Raw genomic sequence first — 14091 nt, 5'->3', positions numbered from 1 at the left:
AGGTCCCCTTGCAGAAGCAGAAGTATTCAAATGTTCATTACACACGGGCAAACCAGAGGGAGCGTTTCGGTCTTTGGTCTTCCCCCCCTCAGTTCAAAACCACCAGCTGCTTTTTGGGTTGGTTCTCTTGCCCTCCTCGGAGCAGCCCGCGAAGCCGTGGGGAGGGGGGATCTGTAAGCTAGTGCCACACTGTCACAAAGGCGTTTCGCTGATGTTTCCGAGGCGAGCTGTGTTTCAAGCGCTCAGAAGCCGGCATCCACACCGCTGCACGCTTCTATCGCCATGTCCCTCTGCCTGCATTGCCCATGACGTCATTCTCTACAGCTGGACCGCCAGGCTCGGGCAGCAACAACTGCGCCTCTTCTGCACAACTGGTGGGGGGGAGAGAGATCATCAGCATAGTAATGCGGTGATCACCTCTGTTTTTAGCAGCGGGGCCGATAACCGGCGTGATGTGCATCTCGGAATTTTAAAAGGCTCGTCCGGGTTTATTATTTTGTTTGTGCAGCCTAGTTTGGGGGGTTAACATCTTCCAGTTCCAGTTCACAAGACCGTGGCGACGAGGTTACGGCTGGGGGAAGGTGAGATTTCATGACTTACTGTAAGCGAAACGTTCAGAATAGTTTCATTGCCCGTGAACCCAGCGGGCCGAGAGAATCAAGTATTTAAACGTGAATTACGACTCCAGACCAATCAGTGAAGCAAGGACAAGATTACTCAATTCTAAACTATGTGAAATTATCGGACTACCAGACTCAGAGAGTTTTTACCCCCCGCACTATCAAACTATTAAACTCCCAGCCTCTTTTACTTACGATCTGAACCCCCACAGTGCCTTCTCTCTTTATCAAAACACACCTTGAAATCTACCCCTACCTCACATGTCAAGAAGCTCACTCCCATTATTTTCCATCCTTTATTTCATTCTGTTGATGTATGATTTTGCACATCCGATGTTGTTTTGCACATTATCTGTTGTCTCTGTCTTTCTTTTCTTATACAATTGTATTGTTGGTTTTTTTGTACTTCTTACACAAAACTTCTTTTGAGAGCTAGCTAAATACCATATACCTGTGTATGAGTATAATGACAATAAACATGAACTTGGACTTGACATTAATTTAAGCGTTTGGAAAACGATTTTCACACGGATTTACCTCAGGATGTATGACGCTTCCAGCCTAACCCTAAATCCACCTAATTCTCCAACCCTGGTTTTAATGCAATCTGCAAAATAACTTGAATTTCAATCTAGAAATGGAGTATAAAGCACAAAAATTGTCTTTTCAGAAAAGCAAATACACTCCTAACTTTGTTAAGGTGAAATTGGAGCTCTTGCTCAGTATGTTTTGTGACCAACCCAACATAATTTTAGACAACAGGAAGCACAGGGGTTGAGTTATAATATTGTAGTCCAGAGTAAAATTAGGATTCTGTTGGGGTTAGAGTTGCATTTAACTTATAATATTAAAATATATTATAATAATAGCAAATAGAGTATTTCCATTTGCACTGGGACTAATTATGAGGCAGGATGTATTTTGGTCCTAACGTGACCTTTTCTTGAAGGCGTGTATTTGGCATAGATTTACAATAAGACCTAATTATAGCCAGGAGGCCTAATATGGCTTTCGGTCCTTCTACAATACATCTCACAACCAAACCACAGACATCACAAACCTGCCCTGCATTTCAATCCAGAACTGGACTGCCGGGCAAAAAAGGCAAATAGGATCTTTGGTAATATAAAGATGAAAACGGACTGGTCCTAAGCCATTTGACACTGGTGTTAGGAATAGAGTGACAGTGGCAATTCTCCTGAGAGCTCCCACATCACAGTTTTAGAATTACTTTGAAGAAGCCCACAGTTGGTGCTAATCAGGGCTGGTGAAACTCGTGCTGAGTGTTGAGACTTGTAAGAAGCTGGGCAGCTGGAGATTCTCTGTTTGGGGGCCGACTGGATGAACTCGTGCTGCAGTTACAGTGCCTACATTGTTGACAGAAACCGGAAGAGAACAACGCTGATACTGTCTGTCGCAGCCCCCGAGTCATCCGTTTGTTCCTGCTTGTAAGTGCTGACTTACTGCAGACAGAACGTCTTTCAGGAGATGGCAGAAAAGTGCACCACACCCCGGGCTGCCCACTCAGCTCTCCATTGTGAAATGTGCCCTGTATGATGTAAAACATTACGGTAATAGGCATCCATTGCTGTGTTTATTTAGAAGTGGATGATTAAGTTTAAGGGAGAGCTTCAAAACATCTGGATTGTTTCCCATTTCTGCATTCCTGTAATGTTATATGATAAAAAAAGCAAATCATAACATAGGTACAAGCCATGTGAAACAGGTACAGTAAGGCGTGGTTTTGAAGCTACATAAAACCATGTAGAGCGTTCATTTGAACACTTCTTCCACTAACAGGCTTCTAAACCTCATACCTCAACTTCTTAAACTTCCTAATGAGGGCAGGCCACATGAGCAGTTCGGACTCCATGAGCAGAACCCACCACGTGTTTTATCATCATCGCCATCGTCGTCATTGTAGTAATGACAATAATAATTGAAATCGCTCAGAAATATGATTACAGGTGTTGGTGAATTTTGGATAAAGGGGACCTAGTGTTACTTTTCCCCTCTCCTGATCCACAAGGAATTCCAATGATATGATGGCAGGTTCCCTCCCCTTGAAGGCATGCATGCAATTGAACAGAAGAAGGCTTGTATCATCGTTCACATGAGATACACCAAGGGGAGCGACGTGTATCTGAGACTCTTTAGCTCTTGTGCTAAGCCAATGGTGGAATTCTGAAGAACAAAGAGCCCTTAATACTAACCGGCTGACGATCCCTGACAGAAGAACTTAGAGTGGATTCTGAAAACAAATTTGAATTATAAGACCAGATGTTGCAAAACCTGATAGTCTGATTAGAATTTGTACGTGGAGAACTTGATTAATAACAAGGTCCTGTCTGTGAGTTTTGCCGTGAATGGTCTTACTCACGTTAAAAAAGGGGTCGAATTGTGCCGAAAATGAAGATGAATATGAACATTTCCTGGAATTATAAACGTTTATTTACAACGTATGTTCGGTAGATACAAAGACACAGACCTCATAACTAGATTGTTAATGCCTCTGTATTGCCTACGTATGGGCCCAGATAATATATCAGTGCATGCAAGAGATACTGTATTTATTTATTTATAACTTCCAAAAGCATTAAACTATATGTTGAAGTACCAGGTAAATCGCGTTCATCAATTACTACAGTATTTCCATAGGGCTGAATGTAACTCTATCCAAGAAACAAACTACATTTATGTCAAACAAAAGAGATCATGCTTAAATGTATGATTCCGATACTAACGTCCAGATTTCTATGGTTTGAAATGAAGCAACGGAAATAAATCAGAAGAGGACGAGTGAAGATGCACAGTACGAGCTCTTCAACGCTTTGGTCATGTTTGGCGTCCTCGCCCGTATCCTAGAGACCGAGGGAAGGCTCAGAAATGGGTTGTACTAAAGTTAAAACATAGAGAACAGATCACAAAGATAATGTTTAATATTTCTTTTATTTATAAAAATACGTATACTATTTTCACCGAAGTTAAACATGTATAGCTTTTCTGTCTTATCCTTAAGTATTGTAGGTTTTGGGGATGAATGGTTTTTGGGTCACCCCAAGTGTTATTCAGTAGTTTGTTCCAACGGTGCTTCCGGTAGTGCGTGCAGTTTGAAGGAGTGAAAATAATCGACTAGTGTGCAGTTTTCTAGCATTAACTTCAGGTTTTCTGTATATTGGCATTGCCCTTATTTTTTTTTATTTGGGGGAGTATCCACGTCGTGCGTGGAGGAGGTTTGTTTGTTTTTCATCATCGTTATTAATGCTAATTTATTCGGAGTTTGCGATGAGTTGAATTTTGGAAGATAGTTCAGTTTTGGAGATGCCTCCTATGATACTAGTGAACTTTCCATCTAAGTCGTGAAGCCTAATATCGTCATTCAATAATAAAGACGTATTCCCTGAGATTTTTAAAAAGTATATTGTTTTGCTGTAGTTAGTAAATAAGGGAATAGCATTGCATAAAATATTTATTTTGTCTACGTGGAATTTTGCATATTAGGGAGAAGACATTGATGGCTGGCCTAATAAATTTTATATAGAGTCAGTTAAATGTTTTATTATGTTCCTCACTATGTTTCGTGCAATTAAAGAGGTTCGGGTTAATGTTTTTGCGGGTGTTCTGGTATGTTTTTAAGTTTGGGAAGAAAACGGACAAAAGACAAAGATGAGACAAATCTAAGACGTGGCTCAGAATGCATAACGGAAAGCATTTGATACTGATGCGTTTTTAATCTTGTGCAGCAGTGGAGTTAGTTTATGGGTCACTTGGCTCACATGGTGAAAATGAAGTGTTTGGGTGAAGAACTCCGACGTAATTCTAAAGTAATCTGTGCCATGCACTACCATAAATTATATTTTAATTTATTGCCAGCTGTTGTATCATAATTTATTGGTTTTCCGTATCTGAATGCACTATGTCTGTACTCCAGTAACAACATGTACAGTATATTAGTAACTGTAAACGTGTACTCCCGTTCCCAGGGATGGAAAATTTCATTCTTTACGAAGAAATTGGACGAGGAAGCAAGTCTGTTGTGTACAAGGGGAGGAGGAAGGGAAGCATTAATTTTGTTGCCATCATTTGCAGCGACAAATCAAAGAGGGCTGAAATCACTAACCACGTGAGTAACTGAGCAAAAACATAGACACGCGAAGAACAGACACAAAAATGAGGCACATTTGTTGAAAATGGATTTATTTAATGATAAAAGATGAAATTATTGGTAGGATACAAACTGTAACAGCGACTTTTGTCACAGGAGATACAGTACCACTTTAACTCACAACCTTATTATCACTCATACACATTCATGTTCCCAGTTAGAAGTTCAGTTTAAAGTGTACCAATACAGTACGTTGAAGGTTTATAAGTGGTCCAGTTCTCTTTCACAGTAAGTCGGACAGATTTACACCAATTTACACCAATTCGTGTTAGAAACCTACTTTTTGTTCCTGTGTTTTTTTTTGTTTAAAAATAGTTACGTTTATTATGTTGTCTGTATTACTTGAATAAAATAGACAAAACAGAATCATTACACTCAAAAATAAATTTGAGCTTATTCAGTTTGTTTCTGTACAGTATGTATACGTTTAAGTAACAAGTAAAGGATCATTCTAAAAACAGAAACAATTCTAGAAACAATATTTTGGCTGTTAGAATCTAAACATTCATCCATGTTTGTCAACAGTATTTCAGGTGTAGTTGTTGCAGAATTTCTTTGTTGGGACAAATAGTTTTAATAATAATTATTTAGAAACCAGGCTTTTCTAATGTGCTGTGTAGGTGACACACAGGGACCTCCCACATAAGTTTAATAGTTTCTTAATACTTTTCTCTTTTCTGTCTGATGTTTCAACTTATTGGATGCAATATAAAGTCATGTTTTATTGACAGAACATATTGAACATCAGTTCATGAGCTAGACCTCATTGTTGCAGGCAAAGAGTGGTGTGTACAACAGAGCACATATTTAATATTTTTTATTGTACTTTCTTATTTAAAAAAGTCCTTTCTAAAAGTCTGTCTGCATGCTTGGCTGTGGTGAAAAAGCTCAAATTGGAATCTATCACAAATTAGTAGTATTGCTGTTTGATACTTTCAGACATGCATGCCTCTGTACATGAATGTGATTCACAGCCTTTCTCACTCATTGACTTTACAAGTGTGATTTTCTCAATATATAACAGATTCCTTCATTATATAGTATAATATAGTATAAAGGGTCTTTAGTGCTCAATTTTTCAACACTTAAAACAGAGTATTTAGGAGTTGGGAATTAGTATGAAGAATATTTGTATTTTAACGTTTGTGTTCTGTGTTATTTTATGTCCATAGGTACGTCTTACCCATGACATAAAGCATGAAAATGTAGTTTCCTTTCATGAGTGGTACGAAACCAGCAACCACCTCTGGCTTGTGGTTGAGCTGTGTACAGGTGAGTGCCTGTGAACCTGCAGTTTTCGGTTCAAGAAGGCGTTTTCCACTTGTTGACACTTTTGGAGTGAGGGAGGGAGACTTTGGGTGCAGTGAGTTCCAGCCACCTGTTTTCTAGCCGCTTCTCCCAATTCGGGAACGCGAGGGAGCAGGCAAGGGGAGCAGTCAGTGCTCAATCCGAAATCTTCGGAAGCAGTGGACTTCTTCAAGAGTAAGCAGAGAAACATGAATCAGCATACACAGGTGGAATTTGGAATTGGATTTAAAACTGAATACCCTGGCTTCCTCCAAGAAACAGCTGGATGAGATCCTGTGAACAATAAGTTACTAAAAACCCAATGAGCTGGATGGGCTGATTGGCTGATCGTCTGTGACCTTTCCTATGCAATTTTAATAGCTGTTAGATTAAAACTCCAATTAAATTCCAAATACTTTATTCATCCCCGAGGGGCTGTTCAGTTTTTATTTCATTGAATAAAACGGTTTTATAGCCAGTGAGGTTTTGTGAACCTAATGTATTGCTTTAAGATTGTCTCTTCTCTTTTATAGGAGTTAATATTTTTCAATACCTTTGCTCTGTTCCAGGGGGATCCTTAGAAGCAGTGATTAGTCAGGATGAATGTCTGGAAGAAGATGTTGTGTGGGAGTTTGGGATCGATTTAGTGAAAGGCCTGAAACACATCCATGAGCTTGGCATCGTCTTCTGTGACATCACCCCTGCAAAGGTATCAGTAAGACTTATCAAGATGATTTCACTGCCTGTTCATTTCTGGTTAGCTCATCGGCCTTTTAACTTTTTCACCCTTATTCTTCATCACTCTGATTGTCAAATGTTTTAAATTGCCCCCTGCCTCCTTTTTGCTATATGTCATATGGGTAGGGTGCCCAAGTATCAGAAAAATGAATAACTGAAAAGTTGTAGATTTTGGCCAAAGTATTCCAGTATAATGCCCGGTTGTATGAGTGCAAATGTATGTTGCTTCGGATAGAACATCTGCCAAATAATTCAGTAATAGTTAGAATGAACACTCTTTTAGATAGGGTGTGATCAGAAGGATAGGGTAAGAGCAATAGCTGCAGTGGATTCTTGGTATGAATATTAATTACCCTTTTGTCCAATCGCAATGCTACTGGAGAAGACGACTTCTTATTCCTTCTTTTTCACATATAAAGGCTTTTTAGCATTTTTAGGCTAGCCTTTTCCATATCGGTGATTGTATTTTTCAGTAGTCAGACTTATTCATATATGATAATTTATTAATATATGATCCTATATGATTCAGGTCATATAAATTTAACCCATCTTGGTATAAAATTCAGAGCCTCAGGTGATTTTTTTGTCCTGTGTTAATTGTGCTTCAACACTTAAATGCACCATAGCAGACATGGTGCTTAAAGTACCATGGACTTCTCCAAGAGGCAACAAGATTTTTTTGTACGTACATCACCATACATTTTACAGACTGTTATTCTTTACTGCAGAGTGTACTTGTTTGCCTACATTGTGATTGTCTTCAGAAAGTTAGACAATTAAAATTAAAACCCATATTTGTTGACCAAGCAGTACATCAGGGAACTAAATATGTTGGAAGTAAATTCAATGACACGGTGAGATTTTTGTTTAAGACGTTCTTGGTATTTGTAAGCAAACTTAATATGTGCAAAAAATTAATGTTTCTACATAACATTAATCTGCATTAGGCTGTAGTCTTGAATGTAAATTTCTACCATTGATGACAAAATTGTGCTGCACTTATATTTTTATAAATGTTCTAGTAAAAATAAAATTAAGAATTTGAGCTGAATCTTGAAGATGTAAACTTAAAATGTAGGTAAGAAAATTAATTTAACCAGTATACCATTTCCTGCAGATACTGTTGGATGGACCGGGAACGCTGAAGTATTCTAATTTCTACTTGTCTAAAGCAGAAGGAGAAAACCTTGAGGAGTTCTTTGCTTTAGTTGTGTCTGAGGAAGGTGGTGGAGATGGTGGAGAAAGCACACCAAGAAGAAACATCAAGAACAGAATTCAAGGTTATGTGTAATGTTCTTTATAATGCTTGTCAAGCAAATTTGAACATAGTTTTCCAGAAAAATGTGTGAAAACTTGTCCCAGGTAAGCTTCAGGAGGCTTTACACGATGCAGAAGTGCTGCCTTTTGTGAAATAAATATGCGTAGTACAAGAGCCTTTTCACCTGTTTTTAAACCATCTTGCCTGTATTCCTGAATCCCATCCCAGTACCCTGTTGCATTCCTGATATTTGACGCCTGTGTGCTTGTTCATTGTAGGATCTCCAATGTATGCAGCTCCAGAAGTTGTGAAGGGCGGAGATTCAAGCATTGCTAGTGATTTCTGGGCCTTGGGGTGCATATTTTATGAGATGTTTTCAGGTTAGCTATTCCTATTTTGCTTTTCTGATATGTAGTACAAGACAATAATACATACAGATGTACTTCAACACAAATTCGTATAACTCTCAGGCAGCGGTTTCGTTCGCTGGAACGAACATGGAATGTATCTTCTGCTTTTTCAGAAAAGGGTGGTAAAATTAAACAGTTACCCTTATCGTTTTAGAAGTGTTGCAGTTATGCAGCTAATTAAATAATTAGACCAACTGTAGAAGTGTGAATGTGGGTGGAAAAAGAGGCAGAAGACACCGAGTCCCCTGGTCTCCAGCATGATGGGCATTCAGCCTGGAAATATGTATCAAAATGAACTTGTTCTTGCAACCTTTTTTGTTGCAGGAAAGCCTCCGTTCTTGTCTGAAAGCTTTTCAGAGCTGGTCGAGCTGATTTTACATGAAGATCCACCACCCCTTCGAACAAAGGGTAAGGAGCGTTACATCTGAATATCTAATTACCGTTTAAAAAGTCTTCCTCCTTAAATCTCACCATTGAGTAGGCTGCAGATTGCTCTGTAACAGAGTTTTCCGTCCGTCTTATCGAATAACAGGTTTCATATGAGATCCTGAGTCATTAACCTTTTACAGAATGGTTTGCTGTGAAATCAGCTGACAGTTTTGTAGACATGGTAAAATAAGATGTTGGGAGTTTTCTTAAAAAGGCTAAATTATAGCTCTAGTGCAAAATGTAGGACAGTACAATGTTCTTTTATTTCACATGCCATTATAACCGTGGATCACAAAGCACTAGACAATAATAACCCTGCTGAACCAGCAGTTCTATGTTGACATTAACAGTAAAATCCTTACAATATGAGATGTGGGTTACAAAGTAAGAAAGCACTGGAATGTTATCGGATCTCTCTGAGCTGCTTAAACACGAATTCTGTGCAGTTAAATGTAAACAATTGCTTGTGTTAAGGTGTGACCCTCCCCAAACCTACCCCCGAGTTTCAGAGTCTGTTAGATGGTTTGCTTCAGAAAGATCCCAGTAAAAGGTGAGTATCTTCCCTCAATCCCTTAGTCTGCTACAGGTCTGAAATGGCTGATTTGCATTCAGTTGCTTAAATGTACTTTAACAGTGTGCACAAGTATACAGAACCAGTACATGCTATCTAAATAGTGGAACCTCTAAGAACATAAAAGGTTTACAAAAGAATGAATATGTGTGATCTTAGCCTAAGAAGATGTCTGATTTAAATTATTTTTTCTTAACAGGCTAAATTGGTCAGATTTGCTGAAACACCCCTTCTGGAAAGGAGCTTTTATCAGGGGCCAAGACAGTTCTGTGCAAGATCCATCCCTTTGCTCAAGGTAGTTTCATATCCTCAGCATTGTTCACATTTCAGATGAGATGGGTGCTCATTTTTTTTGTTGTTGAACGTTTTTAAATGTTTTTTTTTTATTATAAATGCTACACTAAATCTTGCGTAACCTGCTGTGTAATTCTGACACGGCACATCATACTTTCAAATTTTTTTAGTTAACTTTTTAGCTTTGCAGCTCTGATTTTTTTGGGTGAAAAATGTATTTAGTGTATTTAGTAAAATTAATCTCAATTTTTCTTAATTTTGTTAATCAGGTCCTGCACATGCCATGACATCTCTAATGTACAGAGCACAAACTACCATTCACTTTGAAGTGTGTATCCAGAACATCAATTTTACAGTCTGTTAATCCTGTGACAGCAGAAAAACTGCCACAATGCTTTGTTGACCTTTATATCTTCTACATGTGCAGGCCAGCACTTACTGGGAATCATTCCCACCTCAGGTGTCTTGCTAATGGAATCTGCCAGCTGAATTAGATGGTCTTAATGGCCTTTTATTTGTGATCTCTTATTTTCTTACAATGTATAACACCTAACATGCTGCATGTTTTATGCACTTTTTACTTCTTAAGCTTGCACATTATAGAAACTGTAATAGGAACAGCCCTGTAAAAACAGAAAGAAATCTCACATCCCACCTGTGTGCTGACATGTGGCTTTCCTTCTTGGGTTTGCAGCAGTAGAGACTGTGTGCTCACTGACAGTGCTGTAAACAAGCGCGGTCTCTTATGCGATACAGAGGTGGTTGGATTTTGTACTGGTTGTACTCAGTATTCTGAGTTGTGGGAACAGAGAGCATTGTAATTGGGAGAGAATTTGTTTCTTGGCAAAAATTCTCCTGACTTGGGAATTCTTTTCTTCTGCTTCACAACATACCATGACAACTGATAGTCTCAGCTGTTGCCTAAAATACATTTAATGCTCCTTTGCAAATAATCAAGAGTTCTGACAAAAGACAAGATCACAAAAAGGCTTACGTTAATGTACAGTACATCATAAAACCACTTCAAAATTTAAAAAAATGTTCAGCTTACATTTGTGAAGTTGAGACTGCAGAGCCCAAATATTTTTCATGAATCATGCATTATGCTCAGTTTATACACCAACTTGTTTCTTCTGCTCTGGCTTGGTATTTCTGAGAAATCCTTTTTTTCCCCTGATACAGGCTTCCTGTACAACTTGTCTTCATTTTCTACTCTTCATTCATTTTCCTGTATTTGTTCTTAGCTTAAATGAAAGTACGTAACCTTGATTTAACAATGGATTTAAATCAGTGATCATTTTTAAAAATTTCTGAACTTACTGGAGACTAGTTTTAGATTGCCATTATACCCCATATGGTATCATTACAGTTTGAGCTATGCCTTGATTATAAACAACATCGAAAACTGTTTGTGCTTTTTGATATTGCTTCTGATATTTTTACAGCAGCACCACAGAAGGCAGTGGAAGCTTTCTCCCCTGCAGAGTGTTACCTGAGAGCCCTGCTGATGTCCCTTTACAGGGATCAAGAGTAGGCCTGGACAGCAGCCAGCTGTTAAACAAGTCCTACACATTAGGTAATGCTCTGGGGAAGGCAGTGGCCAGGGCTTTAACATGCGCAGTTCATATGTCTGGAGACATTGTGTGCAGAAAAGCTTGGGGGAGAAAACAATATTGTTTGTTCTTCTAGACTGTAATTGCTGAATTCTTTGCATCCCTGAATAGAGAGGCGATTCTTCTTTTGTGGTGGATCTCTACTGTAATTTTCAGCTTGAGTGGAGCACACAAGACCTGATGAGGGTCTTCCAGACCAACATCACAATGCAGCTGAGATCACACAGATTCAGCTGATGCGCGTTTCTGTCCAGAAGAAAGAACTGTCGAGGCCAGCTGGAGTGATGTGGTTAAGCCGTTCTGCTGCTTGCTCATGAGTTGTGTACCTCTCATCTAGAAGCCCACATGTACAGTATATCCGTATATTCTTAGTATCTTAGTCTTTTATTTTTGATCCCCTATCAATCTGAGCACTCCTGAGTCATAAGAATTAACACCACTAAGAGTCTAAAATCAAACTTACCTTTACATTCATACATCAGGTAGATGCTTTTCTCCAATGATCTCCTAAGATTACATTTGCTCAAGATCCAAGGGGCACTTGATCACTTAATCAACTTGGTCGACACCTGCCATGTTTAGTGCGCCTTCCTGGTTAGGAAACACAAATGTACTGAATTACAAAAATAGTTATTTGTCCGTAGATGCACAGGCATCGTTGAATCTAGGAATTACAGTGTAGAATAGCGAAGAATATTACCTACCTCAAGCATAGTGGTGTAGCAGTGCAGTGGTCAGCACTGGGGTCCTGGGTTCAATTCCAGACCTGGGGTGCTGTCTGCATGGAGGTTGTATGTTCTTCCTGTGGGTTTTCTCTGAGTGCTCCGGTTTCCTCCCACAGTCCAAACGCATACTGGTGTGTGTGTGTTTGTGTGAGTGTGTGCAGTATGATGTACTGGCGTCCTGTCCAGTGTGTGTATCCCGCATTGTGTTGCTTGCTGGGACAGGCTCCGACTCCCTGGTTGGTAAATGAATGGATGGATCTCCTTCAGCTTCTCAGTGCGTCAAGTTTCCTTCCTTTTGTGAGCGGTGTGTATTTCAGACAAGTTTGGAGGGACCTGTAAAATTCTGACTTGCTGTGCGTAGTAAAGCAAGTACAATAAATACTAACAAAACAGAAAGCAACTATGATAATGTTTAATGATTTTCACAGCCAAAACCTCTTTACAGAAATTCGAGCTATAGGGTTTTAGTAAACTTTGTGTCTATTATGTATTGTGTTTTACACATTTTTAATTGCTGTGGTTTGTTTTTTGCATGCCCCTTACATTCTAAGAAGTAGATTTGTAAAGACTCATTGGTGTGAAAAGAATCTGTTCTTGTTTCTCTGGGGCTGTAAACCCCTCTTCTCAGTGTTTGTGTACAGTCAGGATTTTTAAACTGCTATGATGATCTAATATTAAAAACTTCAATATGATCAATTTATGTGCTAACTTCTGTAAATTGATGAGTTTTCTAATTACTGTTAATCTTACAGATAATATGGCTGAATTCAGACCAAAGAGTGGTCTTGACAGAGATGCCAGTGAATCCATTTTTCTTCTCAGGTATGAAGAGTGAATTCTTATCTTCCTTCTGTTTTTATCACCCAGAAGGTGATATTAAAACAAAATCTACTCTACATGTGTGATATGTTGATTTTTGTTGAGTAGCTTTCTGAAATTTTTTCTATTTATATTATTTAAGCAATATAAATAATACATTAATGGAAACATGATGTAAATAGATGCACTTCTTCTGATTGTTTTCTTTTTTCTGGAACTGGCAATAGTTGAGTGTGACAACTAAAAACCTTCAATGATCGTAAAGACATTGTTTTTGAAAGCTAAGGATTTAATGGTGACATGCAAAACTTGCTGGATCGGTGCTCAGTACTTGACCTGACCCATTGAAATATTTGAAGTCAGTCAAGGGAATATTTCTTTAGATCTGGAAAAATTAATAGATATTTTGGTTTCTTGTGAAACCAAAGTGTAAAACCAACTTCCCTGAAGACTATATGAAGTGCTTGTTTCTTGTCTTTGTCACATACCTCTGTGCTACAAAAAGCTCATCAATATATTTTTTTCAAAACCCATGCATGTACTGTATGTGGTGTTTTAATTGAACAGTTCACGTCCAACACCAAGAACAAGCACTGCAGTGGAAGATTCTGTGCAGAAGGCAACCAAAATGCAGGTTAGTGTACTTTCTACACGGAGATCACCTGGACTCCGACAGTGGATGTTGCTGCTAAAAGGCTAGCGACCTCTGCTGCACCTATGGGGAACTGCACTTGGACTGTATTAAAGGATTTGTACTGGAAGTGTACTTGCACTTAATTTTAACGTGTTTGAATGATTTAATAAATAAATGGCATTACTCGAAGCTCTTAAGAAGTGTAGTGTTTATGCAATTTCACTGTAAAGTATAAGACATTTTAGAAAAGTTTAGTGGGTGATTATTAGAGATTTGGAATTATTGAAAAAAGTAGTAAAATGATTGTTTTGACCAATGTTTTTGAACATTTAAATGACATCTTATAATATGTTGATGGTACTGTTTATTGATGTTCATGGATTGATATATCTGACATTAATTTTTGTGTAAAGAATCTGCTCAAAATTTTGTCTTTCTGGCAACATTTGATGGAAATATGTGAAAAAGATATCCTCTCATTTTCAGTTTGTTTTGTATTGTAGGATCCCTTCTACAACATTAAAACAA

The 14091-nt window shown here is 38.4% G+C and overlaps 1 protein-coding gene across 7 annotated transcripts in view; it reads left to right on the top strand.

The window, feature by feature from the left end:
- The first annotated feature begins 3702 nt into the window (after positions 1–3702).
- The window catches only part of ulk4 (unc-51 like kinase 4), a 113870-nt gene continuing 103481 nt past the window's right edge, over positions 3703–14091 (top strand). For 6 of the 7 annotated variants that reach the window (XR_015925789.1, XM_088602193.1, XM_088602197.1 and 3 more), the window contains exons 1-12: positions 3703–3853; positions 4604–4743; positions 5958–6057; positions 6642–6781; positions 7928–8090; positions 8347–8448; positions 8803–8886; positions 9382–9457; positions 9678–9773; positions 11218–11348; positions 12863–12932; positions 13497–13563. Coding sequence is in view for 6 of the 7 variants with exons in the window: in XM_088602193.1 (XP_088458319.1) it covers positions 4606–4743; positions 5958–6057; positions 6642–6781; positions 7928–8090; positions 8347–8448; positions 8803–8886; positions 9382–9457; positions 9678–9773; positions 11218–11348; positions 12863–12932; positions 13497–13563 (1167 nt within the window). In the remaining variant the exon portion in view is untranslated. The remainder of the gene's footprint in view (positions 3854–4603; positions 4744–5957; positions 6058–6641; positions 6782–7927; positions 8091–8346; positions 8449–8802; positions 8887–9381; positions 9458–9677; positions 9774–11217; positions 11349–12862; positions 12933–13496; positions 13564–14091) is intronic. The other variant, XM_088602194.1, reaches the window with a different exon arrangement.

Source organism: Lepisosteus platostomus, chromosome 12 (assembly GCF_059453375.1).
Source record: "Lepisosteus platostomus isolate fLepPlt1 chromosome 12, fLepPlt1.hap1, whole genome shotgun sequence".
Classification (NCBI taxonomy): domain Eukaryota; kingdom Metazoa; phylum Chordata; class Actinopteri; order Semionotiformes; family Lepisosteidae; genus Lepisosteus; species Lepisosteus platostomus.
This window is presented reverse-complemented; position numbering and strand designations above follow the sequence as displayed.